The following is a 23,541-nucleotide window of genomic DNA, read 5'->3' on the forward strand; positions in this document are numbered from 1 at the left end:
GCAGGTATTTAAAACATACAGTGGTATTGATAACATCGACCTGAAGGATATGACGCACTTTATTTACAGGTTTGTAAATGGTTTAAGACCTGAAATTTGTCAGTGGATAAAAGATAATAAAATCTGTTGGCATACTAAGAAAATGGATGAGGTCCTGCGGTACGCTAAGTACTGCGAGGATGAGATGGCAGAAAAGAAAAAGGCCCTCAAGGAAAAGGTGATGTGGGCTCAGGTGAAGCTCGCAGAACAGCAGGAAAAACAATTGAGTAACATGGTTAAAAATGCTGAGAACAAAGGTCCTGGGGGAGGGGGTGGAGGAAAGCCCCGGCCCAAATTTAGCAGGGAAGAGGCTATGAAAAAATTTCCCTGCCATCAGTGCGGCGAAATTGGACACTGGCGAAACGAGTGTCCCCAATTAGTAGATATTAATGAAAAAACTCCTGATTTAACTCCACAGACGCAGAAAGAAAGACCAAGAAAGACTCAACCCCAGGTAAAAACAGTTCAGGTGCCTCGAGCACCCAAGCAGGTATACAGGGGAAGACAGGCAGAAGATGAAGAGATAGAGGTTTGGGAAAGCGGGGAGAACAGAAATACAGCAACTTCGCAGTATCTGCTGAATGATACCTTCCTTTGTAATGATCAGGACTGACGGGGCCTGAGAGGGGAGGACGAGGAGTGCGTACTTGGCGCTTCCTTGCCGGTAGACCAGTCTGGACCATATATTGAAGGAAAGGTTGACGAAAATGATGTCACCTTTCTGTTGGACACTGGCGCTACCCGTTCTACTGTAAGAACAGTGGACGTTCCAAACCTACCCCTCTCGGGAGAAAATATCCAAGTAGTGGTTGTATCTAATCAATTGATTAGTACTCCTGTTACCGAACCAATGGAGATTTCAATTGGAAATTTTAAACAGATGCATAGATTTGTCGTCTGTGACACCAGTCCAGTGAATCTACTGGGTCGTGATTTGCTGTGCAAAATGAACTGTACCATCTTTTGCACACCAAAAGGTGTTGAAATACAGACCCCAGATGAAGATGGCATTTATAAATTATTGTTGCTTAGACCTGACTCAGAAATTAAAAGATTGACCCTGCAGGACTTGCCCCAAGAACTCCAGGAAGCCGTAAAGCCAGAGGTGTGGGATTTCACTGGAAAAGATGTGGGGTTGATGAAAGATGTGGACCCCATACAGATAGCCATCAAGGACAATGCAGTATATCCTAACACTAGGCCCTACCGAATGAATGCTGAAGTGAAAGCAGGTGTCACTCTGGAAATACAAAAATTATTAGAAGGAGACATCATACAGGAAGTGATGAGCAGCCCATGTAACTCACCGATTATGGGCATCAAAAAGCCTAGTGGCAAGTATAGGGTAGTGCAGGACCTGAGAAAGGTTAACAAAATTGTAGTTCCTTGCTGCCCTATTGTCCCGAACCCTGCAGTGATATTGTACCAGATTCCTTGGGATGCTGAATGGTTCACTGTGATTGATTTATGTCATGCATTTTTTTCGATACCCCTGCACCCCGACAGCAAATTTCTTTTCTCATTTTCCTTCGAAGGTCACGTGTATTGTTGGAACCGGGTCCCTCAAGGGTATACAGAGAGCCCCTCTATCTTTAATCAGATCTTGAAAAAATGTCTAGAGACTTTGATCTTACCTGGGAACTCTGTGTTAGTGCAGTACATAGACGATCTTCTACTGGCGTCTAAAAGTCACAGGGACTGTGTAGTTGACACCATTGCCCTCCTAAATCATCTGTGTGAGAAAGGGCATAAAGTGGCCCCTGACAAACTACAGTTCTGTGCGAAATCAGTAAAATATCTAGGACACCAGATAGAAAAGGGTGTCAGAAAGGTCACATCAGAAAGAGTGAGAATAATTCAAAAGATGCAGTTGCCCCGTACTCAAAAAGATGTCAGAATGTTCCTGGGGGTATTAGGGTACTGCAGACAGTGGATTCTGGGATTTGCAGCCTTAGCCAGGCCCTTGATAAAAATGACCACAAGAGGAATGCCAGATGTTGTAGAGTGGGACGATGAAAGTCTAATGGCTTTCACAAGACTGAAAAACTGTCTGTGTACGGCCCCTGCGTTGGGAATGCCAGATTATTCCAAAGAGTTTGCCCTATTCTGTGACACTCGCGATAATTGCGCATTGTCAGTCCTGACTCAAGAACATGGCACGACCAGAAGGCCTGTGGCCTATTTCTCTGCCACTTTGGACCCAGTAGCTGCTGGGTTACCAGGCTGTCTGAAAGCAGTAGCTGCTACCTGTGCAAGTTTGGAACAGAGCGAGTCCATTGTCATGGGACATCCTGTGACCGTGTATGTTTCACATGGAGTGGTAATTCTATTGACCAGAACTAAAACACAGTATCTCACCCCTAGTCGGCTGACTAAATACGAGAGGATTCTTGTGGGTGCAGCAAATGTAAGCATTGTTAGGTGCGGTATTCTGAACCCTGCCACCTTACTCCCCGACCCCTTGGAAATAGAAGGTGGGGATGATGATGAACATGATTGTATTGACCTGACAGAGTTCAGTACTAAACCACGCCCAGACATAAAAGACACGCCATTGTCTGAACATGATAAAGAACTATTTGTGGATGGTTCCTGTCTAAGACATGAACTAGGAGGCTTGAGTGCTGCTTATGCAGTAGTGTCTTTCACAAAAATTGAAGAAGCAGGTTACCTATATAACATCAAGTCTGCACAAGTAGCCGAATTGATAGCCATGATAAAGGCTTGCAAAATTGGGAAGGACTTACGCATAACAGTGTATACTGACAGTCAGTACTGTTATGGAGTTGTGCATGACTTTGGCCAATTATGGCTACAGAGGGAATTCATGACTTCCTCAGGTACTCCCATTCGGAATGCGAAGGTTGTTCATGACCTTTTAGAGGCCATCCAGTTGCCCAAAGAACTGGCAGTGGTAAAATGTGCTGCTCATCAAAGGAGCATGGACAAAGTATCACTGGGAAACGATTATGCTGATCGAGTGGCCCAATGGTGTGCCAAAGATCGGTATATTGTAAATCCAAAACGAGGGGGGCCAGGAACCAGCTGCCAGCTTCAGGTGTTTGAAGAAGTGCCTACGTGGGATGAAGTGAGAGAGTGGCAGGAATCGGCTCCCTGGCAAGAAAGAGAGAAATGGAAGGAGGATGGGTGTAGACCGAGACGTGTGGATGGTGTGATTTTGGGCCCAACTGGTATGCCTGTGTTACCCCGACACTTGCTTGGCACAATGGCAAGATTAATACATGAAGGATCACACATTGGTAGGGATGCCATGATTCTGGTATTTCAACAGACTTGGTACAGTAAAAAGTTCAGGAAGGTAGCAGAGTCCCTCTGCCAGAGGTGCCTGTCATGTCAACAGATGAACCCAGGCAAGAGGACGATGGTTGAACTGAGCAGGATTGGGAGATCAGGGGGTCCCTTTGTAAGGATACAGATTGATTTCATCACCATGTCCCGTTGTGAAGGGAAACGATATGTCCTTGTCATTGTTTGCGTATTTTCAAAATGGGTAGAAGCTTACCCTACTCCTCAAAGTGACGCACTGACAGTAGCGAAGTGTTTACTAAAAGAACTGATACCTAGATTCGGAATACCATACATTATTGAATCAGATAAGGGTGGACATTTCCAGAATGACATACTGGCTGAACTCTGTAAGGCCTTTGGAATAAGGCAGAAACTGCACTGTGCATACCACCCAGAGGCTTCTGGAATAGTGGAACAAGTAAATGGAACTATCAAAAACAGACTAGCAAAGCTGACAGATGCTACTGGCATGACCTGGGTGAAAGCCCTGCCCCTGGTCCTGATGGGACTGAGAAGTGTTCCTGACCGCAAGACAGGCCTAAGTCCCCATGAAATCATTATGGGAAGAGTGATGAGACAAGCATGGGTGCCAGGAAGCAAACTGTTGAGTATTACTGATGATTTGGTGCTTGAATACTGCAGAAGATTGGGTGACCAAGTGCGTTCTATCTCTCGCCAGATTGGAGACGACGGCATCCTCAATCCAACGACTCCTCTCCACAGCTTGGTTCCAGGAGATTGGGTCAAAATAAAGAAGCACACTCGATCGAGCTGTCTGGCACCAAGGTGGGGAAAGAAACGCCAAGTAATCCTGGTGACAACCACTGCAGTGAAGGTCGCAGGTGTTCCCCAGTGGATCCACGCTGGACACACCCAGAAGGTATTGCCAGACAAAGGATTTGAAGAAGAAGGGCAACCAGCAGAGGACCCTGAAGGAGCCAGACCAGAAGCAACTGACAACGAGCAGCCCAGCACCAGTCAGGTTGCAGGAACAGCAGACGTTGGCCCAGGAGTAGTTGACTACGAACTGCCAAGAAACCAGCCTGTGGAAGAGGTCCCGGAAACTGAGCCAGGAGTAGCTGAAGACGAGCTGCCAAGCATATGGCCAGAAGAATGGATACCGATGATTGATCTGACCGAAGATCCTATCAGAACAAGAGAACGACTTAGTGAAGGGAGAGAGTGGACTAGTCAGGAAAAGCAAGGCACAGGCGAAGAACCTCAGCCGCTTGAGATTCAAATCAAAACTGAGGAAGGAGAAGGTCAGACAGGGACAGAGCAGGTATTCGATACACCACCGCTAACACCTGTTGCAGATAAGGGAGAGACTAGAAATAGAGTGATAGTTCGAGCAGAAGAAAATCAAGAGATCGAAGTGCTTGAACAGGATCAGAGAGGGTTAAAAGAACGGGTTCAGGAAACAGAAACAGAAACAGAGACAATCGAAAGCCAAAAACAAAATATTCCTGAACAAGGCCAGATTAGCAACCAGGCAGAAGAATTTGATGCTAGCCCTGGAACTAGTCAGATAAGGGAAGTAGGAGAAGAAAGTGGAGAAGAATTACCACAAGATAAAGAGAACAAGAGAATAAGAAAAGAAAGTGAAGTCCAAGTACCGACTAAGAGACTAAAGAAAAGAAACAACCTTGAGCCTAGGTTTGTAAAAAGATTGAGACTAAGGATAAAGACAGTGGAAGAAAAACGTGCAGAAGCAAGAAGAAGTGCTCGGATAGCAGAGCAAGAAGAAGACTCTTCCAAAAGAAGGAGTGAGCGAATAAAAAGACAAAACAAAAAGTACAAGTCTCCTGAATGGACACTGGTTTTGGAGGAGCTTGAAGATCTTGATATAACTGACGTGAGCGACGGAGAGCCCGTCCCTGAGTACTCAGCTGAAGAAGAAGACGAACCACCGTGAAATTTGCACAAAGTAAGCTAGTTGTGTAAAAAAGCCAAAAAGAGGGGTGAGAACACTCCTTCTGAGCCAAAATGTCTGATTCAACGGTGAATGGTAGACCTAGTTGCAGCCGTTTTAAGACGTGTTGCAAGGTGTGTATATGTAGTGTAGTAGTACTGATAGTTATCTGGATAGGATTAACAATTTTCATTCCCTTTGCTGTAAGTAAAGATACTAACATTGTCCCTACTGAAGTTGTAAATACTGACAATGAGGAGCTAACAACACAGAGTGTAGCACGACATGAAAGAGCTTTGAGACAAACAAAACAGAACTTAGAAGCATCAGATGAGGGAGGACTACATTATCATGGAGTTAAGAACAAGACACACTTAAACGTTTTCGCAAACTTATTAATACACTATGTAGAGACTATGGAAATTGAAGATTGCTATGTCTGCATGAAGCTACCTACTTCTGTGGCTGAAGGCGTGACATACCATCACCTGCCATTGACATATGGAATCTCCTGTAGCATTTTAGCCAGTTTATTTTACAAAAGGGGACCGTTACAGTATTATTATTCTAACAATGACGTGATCTTTTCTGAACTTCCTATACGTGGGAACTTGAATCCTGTACATACCAAAACTGACACCATAAGATATATGGGAGACTACTTTCTGACTATAGGTAACATTGACATAGCAGACGCACACAGAGATGACTTGACTTGTTCTTTGCGTGAGCAGGAAAAGATGTTCCTGAACATGGCAGAGAAAAGGAGAATTAAAATTCAAAAGAAGGCTAATGACGAAAGTCAGAAAAAGCCAAAGTGGGCAGAGAACATGGAAGGCACCTCATCTGGTGGAGCGGGTCCTGCTCTGTTGCTGGATTTTGAAAAGAAAGGCAAGCTATGTCTTCACCGCGAGAAGACTAGCTATTATAATAATGTTTTCATTGGTTCCAGTGAATGTGAACATAATTACAAGGTAATTGGAGGTTGGGGTTTCAAAAATGGGTCAGAGCCTGTGTTTCCTGGAATTTATTATATTTGTGGGGACAAGGCTTATTTCAAATTGCCGGATCACTGGTATGGAAGCTGCTACTTTGGCATTGTCTTCCCGAAAATATACCATGTGAATGGAAAAGCTGGAAGCAATGAAGATACTAATGGCTTAGTGCGTAGTAAAAGAGAAAGTATAGGTGAAATTATGGGTAGTATTTTCAGTGCACTGATACCTGGAGTGGGAGTGGTTCTGAACACTCACAGAATTTGCAAATTGTCTACTATAGTAGATGTGCTGTCTACTGAAACAGCTCATGGATTTCTGCTGGTCAATACCGAAATGGTTGCGATCAGATCAATGGTTTTACAGAATCGACTTGCTCTTGACACCTTATTAGCGAAAGAGGGCGGAGTCTGCCGGATGTTGAAGGCGCAACATTGTTGCACTTATATTCCGGATAAAAGTGTACAGATCAAAAGATATGTGAAAAACATTACTAATTTGGCAAAGGAACTCAAACCACTCGAGGTTGATAGTGCCTGGAAGAGACTGGTAGATGGTCTCTCAAATGTAGGTCACTGGCTTGCTAGCATAGGTAAAAGCTTATTATTCAAAATTCTGATGCCAATTGGTATTATAGGTCTTATTATACTTTCCATTTTCTTATGCTGTAAATGCCGCAAGCGCACCAAAAAGCACGAGGTAAATGCAAGAGGAGTGAAACGAAGTGTGGATGAGATTGAATTAGAAGAAGTGAATGATCAGATATACAAAAAGGTGAAGACTTCTCACCCTGCTAAAACTGAGAGAGAAAAGTTAGAACGGTTGCTGGAAGAAATAGAACTTTATAAGGTATGAAAGAAAGTTGGCATCTGGTTCCATTATAATTTGTGATGATAGTAAATATCATCAAAGAGGGGATTGATGAAGCAAAGCTTCGCATATTTTGCGGCTTGCCGAAGTCAAGAACCTCGTTTATGTGTAATAAGGTAACAAAAAGCGTATGTTTTACTAACATTTATTTTGTTTAGGCAAAGTTCCCGAAGCTTGCCTATGTGTATTTCTAATGAATTTAATCCGTGTCCTCTAATATGGCCGCCGCTTGTATTTTAGTTACTGCGCATGCGTCAGCCACACTCACGTGTCCTGACGCGTCTGCAGAAGTGGAGGGAAAGTTATGCGCATGCGTAATTCATAGCTGTGCTTATCATGTGGTACTGCTCGTGCCACTGCTCTTGTGATTGTGTCAATGTAGCTAACATTTAATGCAATAATTTTATTTCTTGATGATGAGTTAAAAGTACAAACCCTATGATGTATTTTCATAATGACATTATTATGTATTAACTTGTTTTCGCTTACTTTTCATGTACCGCGGGGAATGGGGGTCCAAACTGATTGGGAGCCATATTGACGGTCTCTTCTGCGCATGACCAGGGAGCATTGAAAGGTGGCCACTTTGGACAGTGGAACTCAGCCAGCTGGCAGCCACAGTCAAGATGCGCCTGGGAAAGCCACCTCTGCGCTACGAGAACGGCGAATGTTGCTCCTCATGTGTTACAATGTTAATTTCCTGCACAGTTCTCATGAGAACCCCAAACCTGCTAGGCGGTACCCAAATATGTTAATGAAGGCTTCAAATCGTGTATTGTGATTGGTGTGTTACCCAAATCCTACCTTAGGACCAATCGAAATTGAGGGATTCTGACACTTTGCAACATTGGGGGGTGGTACACTGTCCCCAAACTGTATATCTACCCTGGGTTCACCTAGTGAACCGTCCGACTTGTCTGGTTTAGCTGACCTGTCACTGACCCAACGCACTCAATAGGTGACTGAAGATACAGAGCGCTGCGGAGCACTCTGTCCGAATTTGACCATAGGCTAAGGTTCTACTGAACCTTAAAGTGCTGGCAAAGCACTTAGCTGGGAGTTCGCTGACCCAATCGGGGTCTTGATCGATAGCTGCAGAGCGGGTGGAGCGCAGGCGTTGCTTCCGAACTGTGGGTTCCGGTCCTGTCCTGAAGAGGGTCCTGTCCGGAAGAGGGTCCTGTCCTGAGGGTTTGCTGTCCTGTCCTGAGGGTCCTGTCCTGATTCCTATTCCGAGGGTATCCTGTCCTATCCTGGGTGTCCATTCTGCACCTGCTGTCCTTTGAGGGGTATCCTTCCTTGAGGGTTTCCTGTCCTTACCTGACCCGTGGCCAGGGTTTGGTTTCCACACCTTTCTAGGTAAATATTGCTCTGAAAAACTCTTAAAATCTTGCACCTTCTGAATTTCTAACTTTTGCTTTAATAAAGTTCAACATTGCATATGTTATATTTTCCATGCCTTTCCGCAACTATTGAAAGTCATTTATATTTTTTCCATAAGTTTATTCCTATGTCTTCTCATTTGTTAGAAATTATATTTTGCATAGCAGTGTGTCATTTCCTGGTATGGTCTAGAACTTCATTGCCTAGATTGTTCAAAGGCCCATTCACCTTAAGTGAAGCGTGTTATTCATTTTAAACTCTCCTATAGTCACCCACACTTAGGCTATCCATGTTCAGATAATACTGACTTGCATAGTATCTTTTCTCGTTACATTTTATTTGTACCTTGATGATTACTCTGTCATTATTTCTTATGCATATATAATTTACGTCATCTTGGTTATTGATTGCCTTGTTTTATTGTACCTCATGCAAGAAAATAATGAACTTTAGATAAACATTTTAAAACTTCCAGTTGTCCGTGGTCATTTAAACAGTATTTGAATGTTATTGGTTGGGTTTGTATTTTGCTGCCTTTCTTTTACAGCTAGCTCCCTGATTCATTGTGGTCATTAGGCACCCGCATCGGTGGATGGTAAGTCGGGTGCACCGAAAATTGGTAGCAGGGAACACACACACACCAACTTGGTAGAGCTCGTGAAGTCACCTGATCGATGTATATGGTGATTTGAAAAGTATATGGGCCCTGAAGCCGGAAACGGCGAAAACTATTGGTCGGGTGGCCTCGCGCGCTCTATCATGAGAAGATGCTGGTGCATGTGTAAAAGGATGCTGGATTGCAGCTCTGACTGAGAGTGCCTGTCTATTAATAATGTTCAGAACCAGCTCCAGGACATAAGAACCCCTGCTGCATGCTAGTTTATTAACTACCCCCACTATCTTTTCACCAGGAGGCCAGAGGAAGAGTTGTCACCTTCATCTACTGTTGATGGTGTGCCTTCTCTATTCCGAACCCTGACCATGCTGCATGTCAACCTGTGTGCACATTCCAGCTGTCTCAGTGAACTGGAGGATTTCCTCGACTTACCCTACTAACTTGGGGACTTTCAGAAAACAGCCACAGCAGGTTGCCTCAAATACAGAACCAATGACTCCATCTTTCTAGTTTCAGAGTTATACAAATTTGAGCTCTCCTCCCCAACCCCATAACGTACATTGTATCCAGCTCTGTCCTCTACCCAGGCATAACAGTTCTCGCCTGCAACTAGTAGTTGTCAAGCTGCAGGTCATTTAATTCTTTCTGACAACCTACAAGGGTGCTCTGGTGTACTGGCTAATATGGGCCATCACCCTCCATTTAAATCTTTTTCTAGCACTTAGCATGTAAGTATGATAATGTTTTGGGTAATATCTCTGGCCAGGAAGATACTAGAGACTACTGGTGATCTACTTTGGTTTATGTGCAATATATTTTTCTTATGTGGATTAAAGCTATAAGTAAAGCACTGAATGGGCAACCAGTTATTATAGTGTCATGCTATATTCTGAGTGTCCATGAGTATCCATACCTACAATGCATCCTCGAGTAAGCAATTGACTGCTCTGCCACACTACCCTAGGAAAGGCAGATGCCAAAGGGCACCACTTGGTCATTCAGTATAGGGGTCCAACAGTACAGTGACCACTGAACATCAATGGTGAATTACTCTAATTGTCACAACAGAAGTCCAATAATGACTGACTTGTATGTGTAATCAATGGGCAGGGCGCCATGATGTTGTTCTTTGGGCTCAGTAGGTCTGTTTTGTCTACCCTATTGAACAGATTAAACCACACAGTTTGGTAAAACCTTTCTGCCAGTAGGTAATGTTAGTTCTAAAATTATACACTTCTTATACACTTCTTTCACTTTCAATCTATTTTTGTGATCTATATACTAAACAGGCATGTGAGAGCAGGGACAACATTGAATGTGAACGGTATGTGCCCATCAACATTGGGGAGGAATTCAATGGAAATGTTATGTGAACTGAATGTGAGTGAGATCATCGAAGTGTCATAAGAGTTGGCTCCAATCATTGCCTCTTGAAAGTACAAGATGTAGCTAGGGATTTGAGTAGACTTAAGAGTTCGTAATGGGAAAATATGAATGGACTGATAGCCATTGAAAAATATATATGAAATGTTGGCTACACTTGGGAGAGCATAGATCAGTAATCACTCTACATATGCAATTGACACTAAGGGTGATCTGACTCTACTGGAAAAAGTGTGGTTTGTGGTGGAGAAGATTGTGAAACCACCATACATTAACTGAAACACAGGCAGTTGAAATACTTTAATCAAGCTCCTGGCTTGTTCACTCATGCCTGTGCACATTAATACAACAAAGAAACAATATGATACTGTACCTAAGAATGAGGACGTATGCCTCATGGCGAGGGTACTTAAATTTTTCTACAAGTCCAAATAATGAGTAGATGAATGGCATGATGAGATTTATGATAGCTACCACAACTGGAAGAACTAATGTTGTAGCTTGAAGGTCAAGTTCACTTTTGCTTGCAGCCTAAAATCATATAAAAAAGAGAAGATTTCTCATTACGCATACCATTCATTACAAGCAACTGTAATGTGAAATGTTATGATGGTGTAACACTGACTACAATTTGTGATTGCATTTTTGAAGAGACAAAATAATGAAGAAGTAAAACACAAGATCGAACACCACAACACAAGACTAACCCCATTTTTAAGGAAATATCGGATCCATCTGTGTTTATTAGTGATAGCGTGACTGCACCAAATAGCACTGCAGATCATTATGTCATCACAATGGGAGACTATCCCTTACCTGATTAGAAGCAGTATAATGTATGCATGAAGCATTATGATTTCCTGTTGTTTGATCAGTGGAAACACTAAGCAGGTGTTTGGCAGAAGTGGTCCTTGTTGGTTGGCAATGGCACCTGAACATAGCTAATCTGGTTGTCAAGCTGTCGGCAGAAGAACTTAGGACTACACTGGGACCTACTTTTCCTTCAAATGATATTCTATGACTCTTTAAACCTTTATTGGAAGGATCATTGCAGAAAGCAAATTACCCTGACCTCTGGCTCATTTACATTTCAACACAATGGTGTAACAATATGACAATGATCAACATGGGTCCAAATCATTGTACATTGACCCTACCTCATCAGACAGGAAATAGTGTCTTATAATTTGTGTAGAGTTTTGAAAGTACAGATTTTCAATCAGACTGTGAAAAGCCACAGCACATTCAAAGGGTGAGGAAGCAGAAGATGAAGGTACCTGATTCAATCAGGGGTTGGTAAAGTGCAGCTACTCACCTGCGAGGGTCTCAAGGCACTAGGGGGTAAGGGGGTAGCTCCGTTGAGTGCTGGGGTCATCTGAAGAGCCAGGTCTTGAGGTCCTTCCTGAACAGGAAGTATAGGGGGAGGTCATTTCAGGCCTTGGCTGCGAGATGGGAGAAGGGCTTTCTTCCGGCTCTGGTCTTGTAGATGTGTGGCCAGAGAGAGGTCAGCTGATCGTAGGTGTCTCATGGGTGCGTGGAAGGAGGGGCGCTTGTTCAGGTATGATGGTCGGATGTTGTGGAGGCGTTGTATGCATGATTGAGGAGCTTGAAGGTTATTCTTCTTTCAATGGGGAGCCAGTGAAGATCGTGGAGGTGTTGGATGATGTGATTGTGACAGGGGATGTCTAGGATCAGTCTGGCTGTGGCGTTCTGGACGGTCTTGAGTTTGCAAAGTAGTTTCTTGTTGATTCCGGCGTCAAGAGCGTTGCCCTAGACCAGTCTGCTACTGATGAGGGCGTGCATGAGCGTTTTTCTGGAATCGGATGGGATCCATCTGAATGTTCTTTTGAGTATACAGAGGGTGTTGATGCAGGCCATGGATACGGCGTTGATATGGCGGTTTATCGTGAGCGATGAGACTAGTATAATGCCAATGTTTCGTGCATGGTCTGTTGGGGTGGGGGGGTTCTGAGGGTGGGGGGGCCCCAGGTGTCGTTTCACATGGAGGGGGTGAAGCCAAGGATGAGGACTTCTGTTCTCTCTGAGTTGAGATTCAGGCATCTCTTCATCCCGGTGGCGACGACTTTCATCCCTTCTTGGAAGTTGTTCCTGGTGATGTTGGGTTCTTTGGTAAGGGAGAGGATGAACTGGGTGTCGTCAGCGTCGCTCCGCCGACCTCTCACTCGCCACTGTCCCGCGCATCTGAAGAACAACCACCGGTGGGAGATCCTTTTCCCACCTCAGCGCTAAGACATGGAACACCCTTCCACTGAGCCTACGGCAGACCCAGCTGACCTTCAGGAGGATACTAATACCTGGCTGTTCGATCAGTAGCACCCCCCCAGCGCCTTGAGACCCTCGCGGGTATGTAGTGTGCTTTACAAATGATTGATGGAGTGATTGATTTGCATTCACCTAAAAGAAGAAGTATTAAGGTGCATGCCACTCTGGATTTTGTTGTATAAATTCAAGGCTGTTAGAAATCCATCCTGAGACAAGGGCTTCAAAGAATTGGCAGCCAACTGTTACATACAACATACAGATGCAGGAGTACGGCTCTGAAGAGGGTTTAAATCAGTGATAAACATTTGTTTACATACCGGATACAGAGGAAAGAATAATGCTGCTCTAGGGAGACATTTGTGAACATTGGATCTTTAGTTGATAAATGAAATATATTGTGAACAGACAAGAATTAAGTTTACTTTTGCTCCCAACATACATGCAAAAACAGTAGGGGGAAAGGTTTTGAAAATGAAATTAACATTTGATTCCATTGCATGTGTTGTGTGTAGGTGGTAAGCGCCAGCAATCATCTATATTTTGGGTTTTTGATTTTAAGTTAAAACCAAGTAGAAAGGATAACAGTCTGCAGCAGCTAATATTGGCTTTTTTCAGAGAAAACCAGAAAATATTGAATTTTTCAACACTTATACTGCTTTAGCTACCTCTGTTGTAAAAGCAGTATGAGCGCAGTCCCTATTATGGCCATTTCCAATGTTTACGGGCTTCAAGGATCCACTTGAAACTCCGCTGTCCTGCAATTTTGGGACTATGTAACACCTCGTCTGTAAGCAGAGTCATGCTCTGTACATTCTGCTGTGCAACACTGCAATATTCAACGCCAACATCTCAATCTGCATTTGTTTTTGGTTTACAAGCTGAAAAACACATCAGAACTGTGCATGTGAAACAACGGCCACACAGAAAACAAAGATAAATTAGCTGTGAAATAGGTACATATGCCTGCAGTAGTCACCCTACTACCTTCAAATAAAAATGGGCACACATACCTGCCGAAAGTCAATGCTTAGCAGTCCTTGCACTGACTTTTAAACAAAACACAATAATCCTGATTGAAAAAGATTTTGCTGTAAGTAGATTTGATTTGCTCTTGTAGTACTTGACTTACTCTTGTATTCAAGAAGTAATACTAGTTGCTCTTGGAATTCACAAATATTTTGTTGGGAATTATTTTTGTAACTTACTCCATGAATTCAGAAGTAAGCTAAGAGTACTATGAGAATAAGTCACACCCAAACCTGTGTGAATATTTGGGAATTGGGCCCAATATGTGGTAAGCACAGACCAATAAATTAAAATAAACACATGAAGAAGAAAAGAAAACCTTCAATAAAGGGCACAGACCTTGGTTTGTGGTCTTCCTACATTTAGAATGTACAATGAATAGTATCACTATTACTGGAATATCAGTTTTCAACAAAAAAGTCACCTCCAGACAATCTTTTTCTAGATGCCCTCAAACCATTTATCATAGCATTAAAAAAATCTAAAACTCTTTCTTTTTAACCACTGCTTCCTTTCTCTTGCACACAGCCGAAAATCTGATCTCGAACCATGGTGACTGTCATTTGGAACTTACTGGTCTTCTTCACTAGACTTTGTATGTTGGGAACTTCTACCCTCTGACTAGCACTGCAAGATCTTAATGCTAATTTGGCAATTCTCCAAGATCCAGTCAGTTTCTATTTCTTTATTCAGTAACAGATGAGGTAGTTGCGTTCCACTATACCAAGATAGGAGATGGAATCGCACATCCAAAAAACAATTTACAGTGTCAACATAAAAGAAACAAGTCAATACAAGTGAAACAATTTTTGGCGAGGTGCTATTTCATTCCACCTGGTACCTACTACCTAAGAAGTACCAATTGTTGCAACCAAAGGTTGCACACACAAACTATTGAAAAAATAGGAGGAGATATGCAGCACACCCTTATCTGTATAAACACGGCCAATGTAAGGACCTTAAAACCATGAAATAACATTTTCCATGTACTAATTATACTTCTTTGTAGCTAGAGAGCTTCTTGAGTGCTGTTCTTTCAGTTTGGGTCAGATTGTCAATATGAATTCTCCACTGCTTCTGACTCTTATCTTCTAATCTGTAAAGATCTTGTGTGACAGCCTTATAAAAATAATCTATCATATTGTCTGCTGGCAAAACAGGTGTAAATTGAGATTTGGTCCTAAGACCAATGTCTATGCTTAGATCTGCATCTATCTCTAGGTCTTGCAAGAGTTCTTTCATATTCGGGGCATCACCCATACTGTCATCAACAGAAAGTAGCATGTGTATATCTTGCATATCTTTAATACTCTTATCACTCTTAGTTACAGCATATAATGGTACCTGACAACGCTTATAGTTTGCATCAAAAAATGTATTTAATTTGAGTTTCCGAGTATATTTAAAGAGATCAACATGTATTTGAGAAAAATTTGGTTTCGATACAGGACAAAAGCTCAATCCTTTCTGTAGTAAAGACATTTCAGCATTAGCCAATACATGATTAGATAGATTGACAATTGAGACATTATTGGACATCATTTCAGAGCTCAATGGTATAGATTCGATATCATCTGATTCTTTCCTAGCTTTCAATTTTTCTGCGGACGTGATGCTGACCTGAGCACTCTTTTGTTTTGATTGCTTTCTATTCTTTCCCCCTCTTCTTGTTCTCTTCCACCTGACTCCTTCTTTTGAAACACCACTCTGTTTCCTCTTCTGTACCGTTTTAGTTTGTCTAAAAAAGACGAAGAACCTGCTCCCACATTACAGTTCTCAATTTCATTACTCAGAATCTCACTCCTCACTCAGCCCACTCGCTATACTCGACAAATCCGATTTACTCGCAGATATTGAAGTAACCTGCTTTTCCTCACTAGTTTTCTCTATTCTTTCTTTTAGTTTGTGCTCATCAAATCTTTTGGTAAAAGTGTAAATCCTTCCACTCTTGTAATCATTCTTGTCACGTTTTAATTTACATATTTTTTTGTCTTTGATGTAATTTTGATGAGCACTCAATACCTCCTTTAGAATCTTATAGTTTTTTTTCAGTTATTTCTTTTAGATTCAACGCTTCAATTTCTCTTTCAATTGCTTCAATCTCAATTTGGACCTATTCCGTTCTGCGTGTCTGATCAAAATGTCCATCATCCCCAAAGAGGATGAGGATATCAAGTTTTCCCATTCTCCTAAGAGATCTGGGTCAAGGTCTTCAAAAGATCGAAAAATAATCACTCTCAACCCTCGTGGTACCTGCTTAATTTCTATATATTTCTTGAGTGTTGTTAAGTCCCACCAGCGTGAGAGTTCTTGTTTTCTTAGTTTTTCAAGTTTAATAAAAAGTAGTTTCAAGCCCTGTGGCTTAGTCTCAACTATGATGGGACTTTTATTGTGTATAGTAGTACCTGAAAAGATTTCATTAAATACTCTGTCTCTGTCATCATCGAAATTTGCCATTATGTTACCGTAAAAATTCTAACTATTTTATTGAAAACTACTAAGTTTTCAAAAAACACTGTCGAGAGAACGGAGTGCTGATTCCCACATGTATTCTATTCAGTAACAGATGAGGTAGTTGCGTTCCCCTATACCAAGATAGGAGATGGAATCGCACATCCAAAAAACAATTTACAGTGTCAACATAAAAGAAACAAGTCAATACATGTGAAACAATTTTTGGCGAGGTGCTATTTCATTCCTCCTGGTACCTACTACCCAAGAAGTACCAATTGTTGGAACCAACGGAACGGAAAAGGTCCAAATTGTTAGAAGAGATGGAAGCAATTGAAAGAGAAATTGAAGCTTTGAATCTAAAAGAAATAACTGAAAAAAACTATAAGATTCTAAAGGAGGTGTTGAGTGCTCATCAAAATTACATCAAAGAAAAAAAATACGTAAATTAAAACGTGAGGAGAATGATTACAAGAGTGGAAGGATTTACACTTTTGCTAAAAGATTTGACGAGCACAAACCAAAAGAAAGAATAGAGAAAACTAGTGAGGAAAAGCAGATTACTTCAATATCTGCGAGTGAATCGGATTTGTCAAGTATAGCGAGTGGGCTGAGTGATATGAGGAGTGAGATTCTGAGTAATGAAATTGAGAACTGTAATGTGGGAGAAGGTTCTTCATCTTTTTTAGACGAACTAAAACGGTACAGAACAGAGTGGTGTTTCAAAAGAAGGAGTCAGGTGGAAGAGAACAAGGAGAGGGGGAAAGAATAGAAAGCAATCAAAACAAAAGAGTGCTCCGGTCAGCATCACGTCCGCAGAAAAATTTAAAGCTAGGAAAGAATCAGATGATATCAAATCATAATGATTGCCTGTGGAGGTGCCGTGGTGGACGGTCTTTGCATCCGCCATGGTCGCAGTCTGGATCCCCCCGCCACTGTAATGTGGCGGCGGGTAAATCGCAGTCTGATGGCAGAAGGCCGCCACCGGATGGCTGGCGGTGATGGTCCTTACGCCATCGTAATGCCCCCCTTTGTGTTTAAAAGAACTCTTGTTGTTTCAACAAATTTATGCTTTTCACTACAGCAGAAGAACATTTAGGGAACAGCACAGACTTTCTTTTGCAGGGAATTAGTTATGATTTTATTTTGCATATTTTTCTAATTTTATTGTTGGTTGGTAAAAACTGACGCTCTCTAAAAGGTCTTCTATTTATTACTTTCGTTAAAGAACGGTGCCAACTCCCTTCAACAGGTATAATTTGCATATTGGTCAAACATTTTTTTAATACATATCACTTAATGCTGATGTCAAACCACTTCATGAAACCCTCAAATACCGGATTCTTTTAAATGTTCTACTCACCCAATTTCAAGTTAGTTCATGCTTCCACTGGGAGTTAAAATCAGCCCTGGAAAATGGTTATTACCAGCATTGGAATGAGCACATACTTAAGCGGGTATAATTTTAGGTGATTCTGTAAGGGCGTTATTTTAGGAAGGGTAATGTTTGCGCACTTTCACAGCGACCTATACTTTGCCTCTTTCCTCTAAAGCCCAGGATCTCCCTGTGCCTCTATCTGCCAGGGACCCAGGCTTTGGTGGGATTGCTTTTTCTGTTAGCGCTGAAGCTCTCCATTCACTCGCAGCCAGGTCTGACACATAAGAAGCCTGGGACCCCAGCCCCCTGAAAGGGCACAGCGATGCAGTGCTTCACGGGTGAGGGGGGCAGAGGAGAGTGCATGGGACTTTCATGCCGAATTCTCTCCTCGAAACAGATGTGCTTCTTTGCAAACACGGAATGCATGTATATCTCATTTTTCGGCAGGCCGTCATCACAGGGGCGTAACACTGGCCCCCGCAGTGCGGGAGCCCCCTCAGCACAATACTAAGGCCAAATAGCTCCAAGTTTAATCTGGAGCGGGGACCCCTCCATCTGCATGGCAGGGGCCCCCCCCCCTCAACTTTCATTACGCCACTGCGCAATCATGTCTATATACTTTTATTGGCTCTGAAACGGAAGCACGTTAGAAAGACTACAAGAGGAGGGTTGTAATCAACCGCACCCCTTTAGGCTTTGCCAATGCTTGTATGATGTGCATGAGGCTCCTTCTTAACAGAGCCAGTGCCATGTATTTCCCCTCCATAATATTACATTTTATTTAGCGCTCCTTACACACTTCTGCTATTTCTAAGTGCTCTAACTGTGGAAGTTGGGAATGCACCTTTTGTTCCTTTTTTATTTCCTTTTGTCCCTTTCTTATTATCCTGATCCTCCCTTCCCCCTCTGTGTACATGTTCTAGATTCTTGAGTCATATTCAGGAGAACCTGTGACTGTCACCATTTTTCTTGCTTATCCACCGCTGTACTGCCCTTCATCTCTCTGCGTTTTTCGGGATATGTCTTTTCGAGAGGCGAACATAGTACACGTTTGCTCACCTAAATCAATTATTTGTTACTTACTTGTCAGAAGTCTTGTGACCGTTTTAAAATGTATGGACTTATTTGTACTTTTGCACATGGCTGTGCAGCACGAGTGATGTCACTGCACATGTACATGTATTTATTGTTTCCCTTTTGCACGGGACAGGGCTGGTGTCAGGGCATTCATCTCTTTCAAGCAAAATGGGCCCCAGATCCCTCGTGAGCTGCCACATATGTTTGGGGGAGAGGGGGAGGCGGGGTGGTTGGTGCCTTCATCTCAAAGTCCAGGCTGGCTTGCAGCTTTCACGCTATGCTTTATTTCCCACTCCTCGTGATCACAATCTTCCTTTATATAGGGGGTTGTTGATTGTGTACTTTGCCATTTTTATTTGTTTTGAAGCTATTTTACATCATGGTATTGGTAATTTCTCATGGAAGAGAGGGCGCTCCCAGAACTGAAGTGAAATGGGCCACACTTTATCCTTAACAGGCGGGTTATTTATTCGTGAGGTGCCCTGCGTCACTATTAGATGGGTTGGATATTAGCGGGTTAAGGGAGGTCACGTGAGTTCATGCAAATGTTTGGTGGCATTTATATATAAGCTAGAGTAGGTAGGGTTAAGTTGCAGGGGTATCTCTTTCCAATAAAGGTGAGGATTTTATCTTTAAAGTGGGTTGTGGGCAATTTGCTGAAAGTCAATGGTAATTTAGGCAAACATAAGCGTGTGTTAGGGAAAGCTATGCTCAGAGTAAAGATTCATTCAGAGGATGGAAAGGAAGGTGAGAGTCATTTGGAAAGAGAAAGAAGAGGTGACCCTCAGAAGTGTTTGTTTATGGCCTGAAAATGGCTTGCAGCCTACATAAAGTGATTTGATGTAAACAGGGATTTGCAAATGCAAGAAATAAAATGCAGGCCATGCATTAAGACAAACAAAAACACCAGGCCTCATCAGAGACGGTTTAAGGCATTGACAAAGTGGGCTCAGCTCTGGCCCAGGGCCCCAGAATTTCATGGGTCCCTGTATAGAGCCAACTCTGCTCTGCAGAGATTCTTGCCCTGATGACATTGAATAATTCTTACACAAACTGTTTTGAATGTAGGTGGTGTGAGAGGCTATTATGGACATTATTCAGAGAAATGCTGTGTTTGTTTCATGCAACATCCATATAAAAAATGTCTTTAATATCAAAACAGGATCTCACATGTGAGAAAGGTGAGGTTGTCACAGAGATTATTTGCAGTAATATTAGTGAGCATTATTGATGCTAAAACTAGAATTTAACAATTGCTTTATTAACCTTCTTGCTTTCTCAAATATGCTTGAAATTGAACCATTTGCCCGCTCTTTTTTTCAAAATTTTCTCGGGGGAGATCCACCCGAACACCCCTTTTGGCTGTCAGGCTCGTTTGCTGTACGCGTTCGCCACTAGCCACTCATCACAAACTTTTTCACCCCACCACTTTCACGTCTCACCAGCAGCCACTGGAGTGAAAGAAATAATGGGACCTCCTGATAGTGCAGATTCAATAAAGGGCAGAAGTAGAGATTGAGGAGAAGGACATTTTTTAAAACACTGAAAAGGCTACAACAGACTTAACAACAATTAGGAAATGAAAGTAGAAAGTTTAAGTATATTTCATCATTCGACTTTAACCCAGTGGAAAAGAAAGGCAGATAAAGGGAGAAAGAGAATGAGTCCGATTTATAAAGAATAACGAATGGAGAAAGGACGAATAAAAAAAAAGAATCTGCAAAAGTGAGATAAAGAGACAGGGTCCCGATTTTTAAAAAATAATCTTTATTTATCTTATACTCAACACAACATACAGATGTAAAAAATACGACATAGTAAAGTACATATTGTAGTACTAGGGTGCCGTTTGGCTGGTCCTGTAGGATGTCCTTGGTGGTCAGTATTGCAGTGCTAAGTGGTAGCACCTTTAACCACATTTTCATGAGAACAGATTTGTAGCGGTGGCAAAATGTGACAGAAATATTTTGTGTTGCATTTTTTGTGATGTGATGTTTTGTTTTTTAGTACCGGTATATTTTCTACTACATTACTGCAGTTCGTTGTTTTTTTTTATTGTGTTTCATGCTGTTTTGCCTCTTTGTTGTATTGTGCACTGTTATGTTTATGCTGTTTTGTAATTTTGCTTTTAGTTTTGGTACTGGTTTGTGATCTGTGATTACTTTATAGATGTCAAAAAATATTGCTATATTTACAGTGAAAAGCAGCACCTTCCTTTAAAGCTCCAGGGACAAACATTTACCACCACCTAAGTAGTAATATAATCCTGTTCCAGCTCTTCCACTATTTAAGGCACCTGTTGACTTTAAACTGTGGCAGAGACTCTGTCTTGCATTTGCACTTCTAGCGTTAACTTTATAAGATTTGGCCACAAAAGTGTGGGGCAGATTAAGAAAGAGACATGAGGGGGAATCAAGACTAGGCAGAGTTGGTATTCGGTAACCTTTTAAGGAAAACTTTGGAACCCTATATATATTACATTATTTTATTTTTACAAATAAAGAAATGGATGTTAATAATCAGAAAATTAATTGTATTGGCTTGTAGATCGTAAAAAGTTGCTATATGTCTTGACTTTTTCGCTGCCCAAAATGAAACACTTGAATAATCCAGGATGTGAAGTAATGTCAAGTAATTTATGTATGCTTCTTTTGGAAACATAACTAAGGCCTCTCGTTATTCACCTGTTCTCTCCTTTTTACGTTAATCCACCTGCATTGTAAACTAAGCTACGTTACATGCGGTAACAGGTGTGTATGTAAACAGTGTGTTTTTGTGGGTTTTGAAACAGGCTCCTTGTATATAGAAATCGCACATATCCTGTTTAACGGGATCTGTCTGCTGGCATTCTTCATTGTCATGCATGCAAATGCTTTCAGTGCAAACATTTGTTGCCTATTATTTACCACTGTGCTCTGTCCGGCGTCTATCCAGAACAATTAAGTCTTCACGCTTTCTAGGTCGAGCTGGTGTAAGCAGTGCGAACCACTGCGTCCAGCGAAGCATCTTTTGTTACTCACTTCCTGGGAATGTGAGACAGGGGATGTGCACGCGCAGGAGAATCCCCCATGTGAGCGCGCACGTTCACCCACACGCTGTGCACATCTCCTGTCCTACATTGGCAGCAAGTGGATAACACACAGACACACACGCGCGCATGCACACACACACGCAGGCACACACACACACATGCACACACACGCGCTCACACACACACACGCATGCACACACACGCAGGCACACACGCGCACACACGCACACACACACACCCTACAACTAAGCCCCACCCGCCCCACTCACCGGGGCCTCCCTCACTTGCATGGGCGGCCTCTTCTCCTCCTACGTGCCTACAGCGTTTCACAGACTCCTCTGAGGCGGGACTTCCTCCTTCTGCCCTTCTCGTCCAGTCACTTAGTGGGCGCGGGCTTCCCGCAGAAGGCGGAAGTCTCGCCCCAGGGGAGGCTGTGAAACGCTGTAGTGCCCTCACTGATGCATGTTGTCGCTAGCTGCCATGATTCGCTGGAGTGCCGCTGAGTTTTAGCAATGTGCGTGAAAAGTGGGCCAGCTTAACATCCCTTTGTTCCAGGTTGAAAGACGTCTCATGAGACATGTTCCACGGTTACAGATACAGACCAGCCTGGTTTCAGATGATCACTTGATGCTCAGTCAGTCATAGTTCCAGTCAAGCTGCAAGAGATATCTTTATGGTTTTGGATGATATTCTTTGCCGGTGATCCAGGGTACAATGTGTGATCTGTGGCACAGGGCAGGATGCCATCGGGTTGCAGATCAGAGCTGCTGTGACAATCTCGCTTTCAGCAGGATGTCAGCTGTCATCATGTTCAGGTTATAGTTGTAAATTGAGGGTAATCTGTCAGATTTCACCACGTGAGATGTAATCGCACACTGATCACAAAGGCCACTATAATAAATACTGTGCACACCGCAGCGTGAGATGTGCACATGTCCTGATTATGAGTGCTATGTGCAAACTTTAACTCTCAGTCACAATCGATCGTTACACTGCTTAGGGCAGACTCCCTAGACCCTTTTTCACTGAGTAAATTATTATAGGTACCATTACTACTAATTAATTAGCCCCTCCCCTTTGCTTATTTTATTACTTACCCTTTGACGATCAAGCGACTCAAGATAGTTACACAGTGAGACGTCATCATGACGCGGTGATGGCCAGTGCTGTGTGTTACTTTTCACGTGGCACAGCATGAAATGTCATCATGAACTGTTAATGAAGAGTGGCCTGAGCACAATCGTATTTGACATTATGTGAGATGTCATTGTGTGTTGCTAATAACCTGTGCCATGGGCAAATATTGCCATGGCCCGGAGTGAGATGTCAACATGCTCCTGGCAATGCACTAGCCCCCGAGGATGTCACTGTAGCCACCACAAGAAGCAATGCAACAGTCTCATCTCAACCCTCCCTTCTACTTCCGGGCAATGCAGCACCGATCAAAGCCAAGCTCATCACCGCTAAACCCATCATGGAAGAAGGCTGTATTTGCTCCACCTACGGCAACTGCCCACACTGGAACAATCACATTTACCATTAGGGCAGTCTGGATGGGTGGCAAAGCTTTACCTGTTGCACGATGACTCAGCGTGTTTCCTTCTGAGACCGCCTATTTAATTCTTATCCAGCTGGATTAAATTGTAGTCAACCCTTTGTTGTCACTGAGCAGGAAGTGCTGCCCAGTAGAAACAGGCAATATTTTGCCTTGATAAGTAGCTGAAATACCCGCCGCAGTGATGGCAACGGGCGTCCTGAGCCAACCTTGTGTCCCTTCTCTTGGTTTATTGC

At 42.7% G+C, this 23,541-nt stretch overlaps 1 protein-coding gene across 2 annotated transcripts in view; it reads right to left on the reverse strand.

Moving 5' to 3' along the window:
• TMC5 (transmembrane channel like 5) overlaps window positions 1-23,541 on the reverse strand; it is a 571,516-nt gene that overhangs the window by 217,759 nt on the left and 330,216 nt on the right. For both annotated transcript variants that reach the window (XM_078665241.1, XM_078665242.1), the window contains exon 12: window positions 10,878-11,035. In XM_078665241.1, coding sequence (XP_078521367.1) covers window positions 10,878-11,035 — 158 coding nt within the window. The remainder of the gene's footprint in view (window positions 1-10,877; window positions 11,036-23,541) is intronic.

This window comes from Lissotriton helveticus, chromosome 10 (genome assembly GCF_964261635.1).
Source record: "Lissotriton helveticus chromosome 10, aLisHel1.1, whole genome shotgun sequence".
Classification (NCBI taxonomy): Eukaryota; Metazoa; Chordata; class Amphibia; order Caudata; family Salamandridae; genus Lissotriton; species Lissotriton helveticus.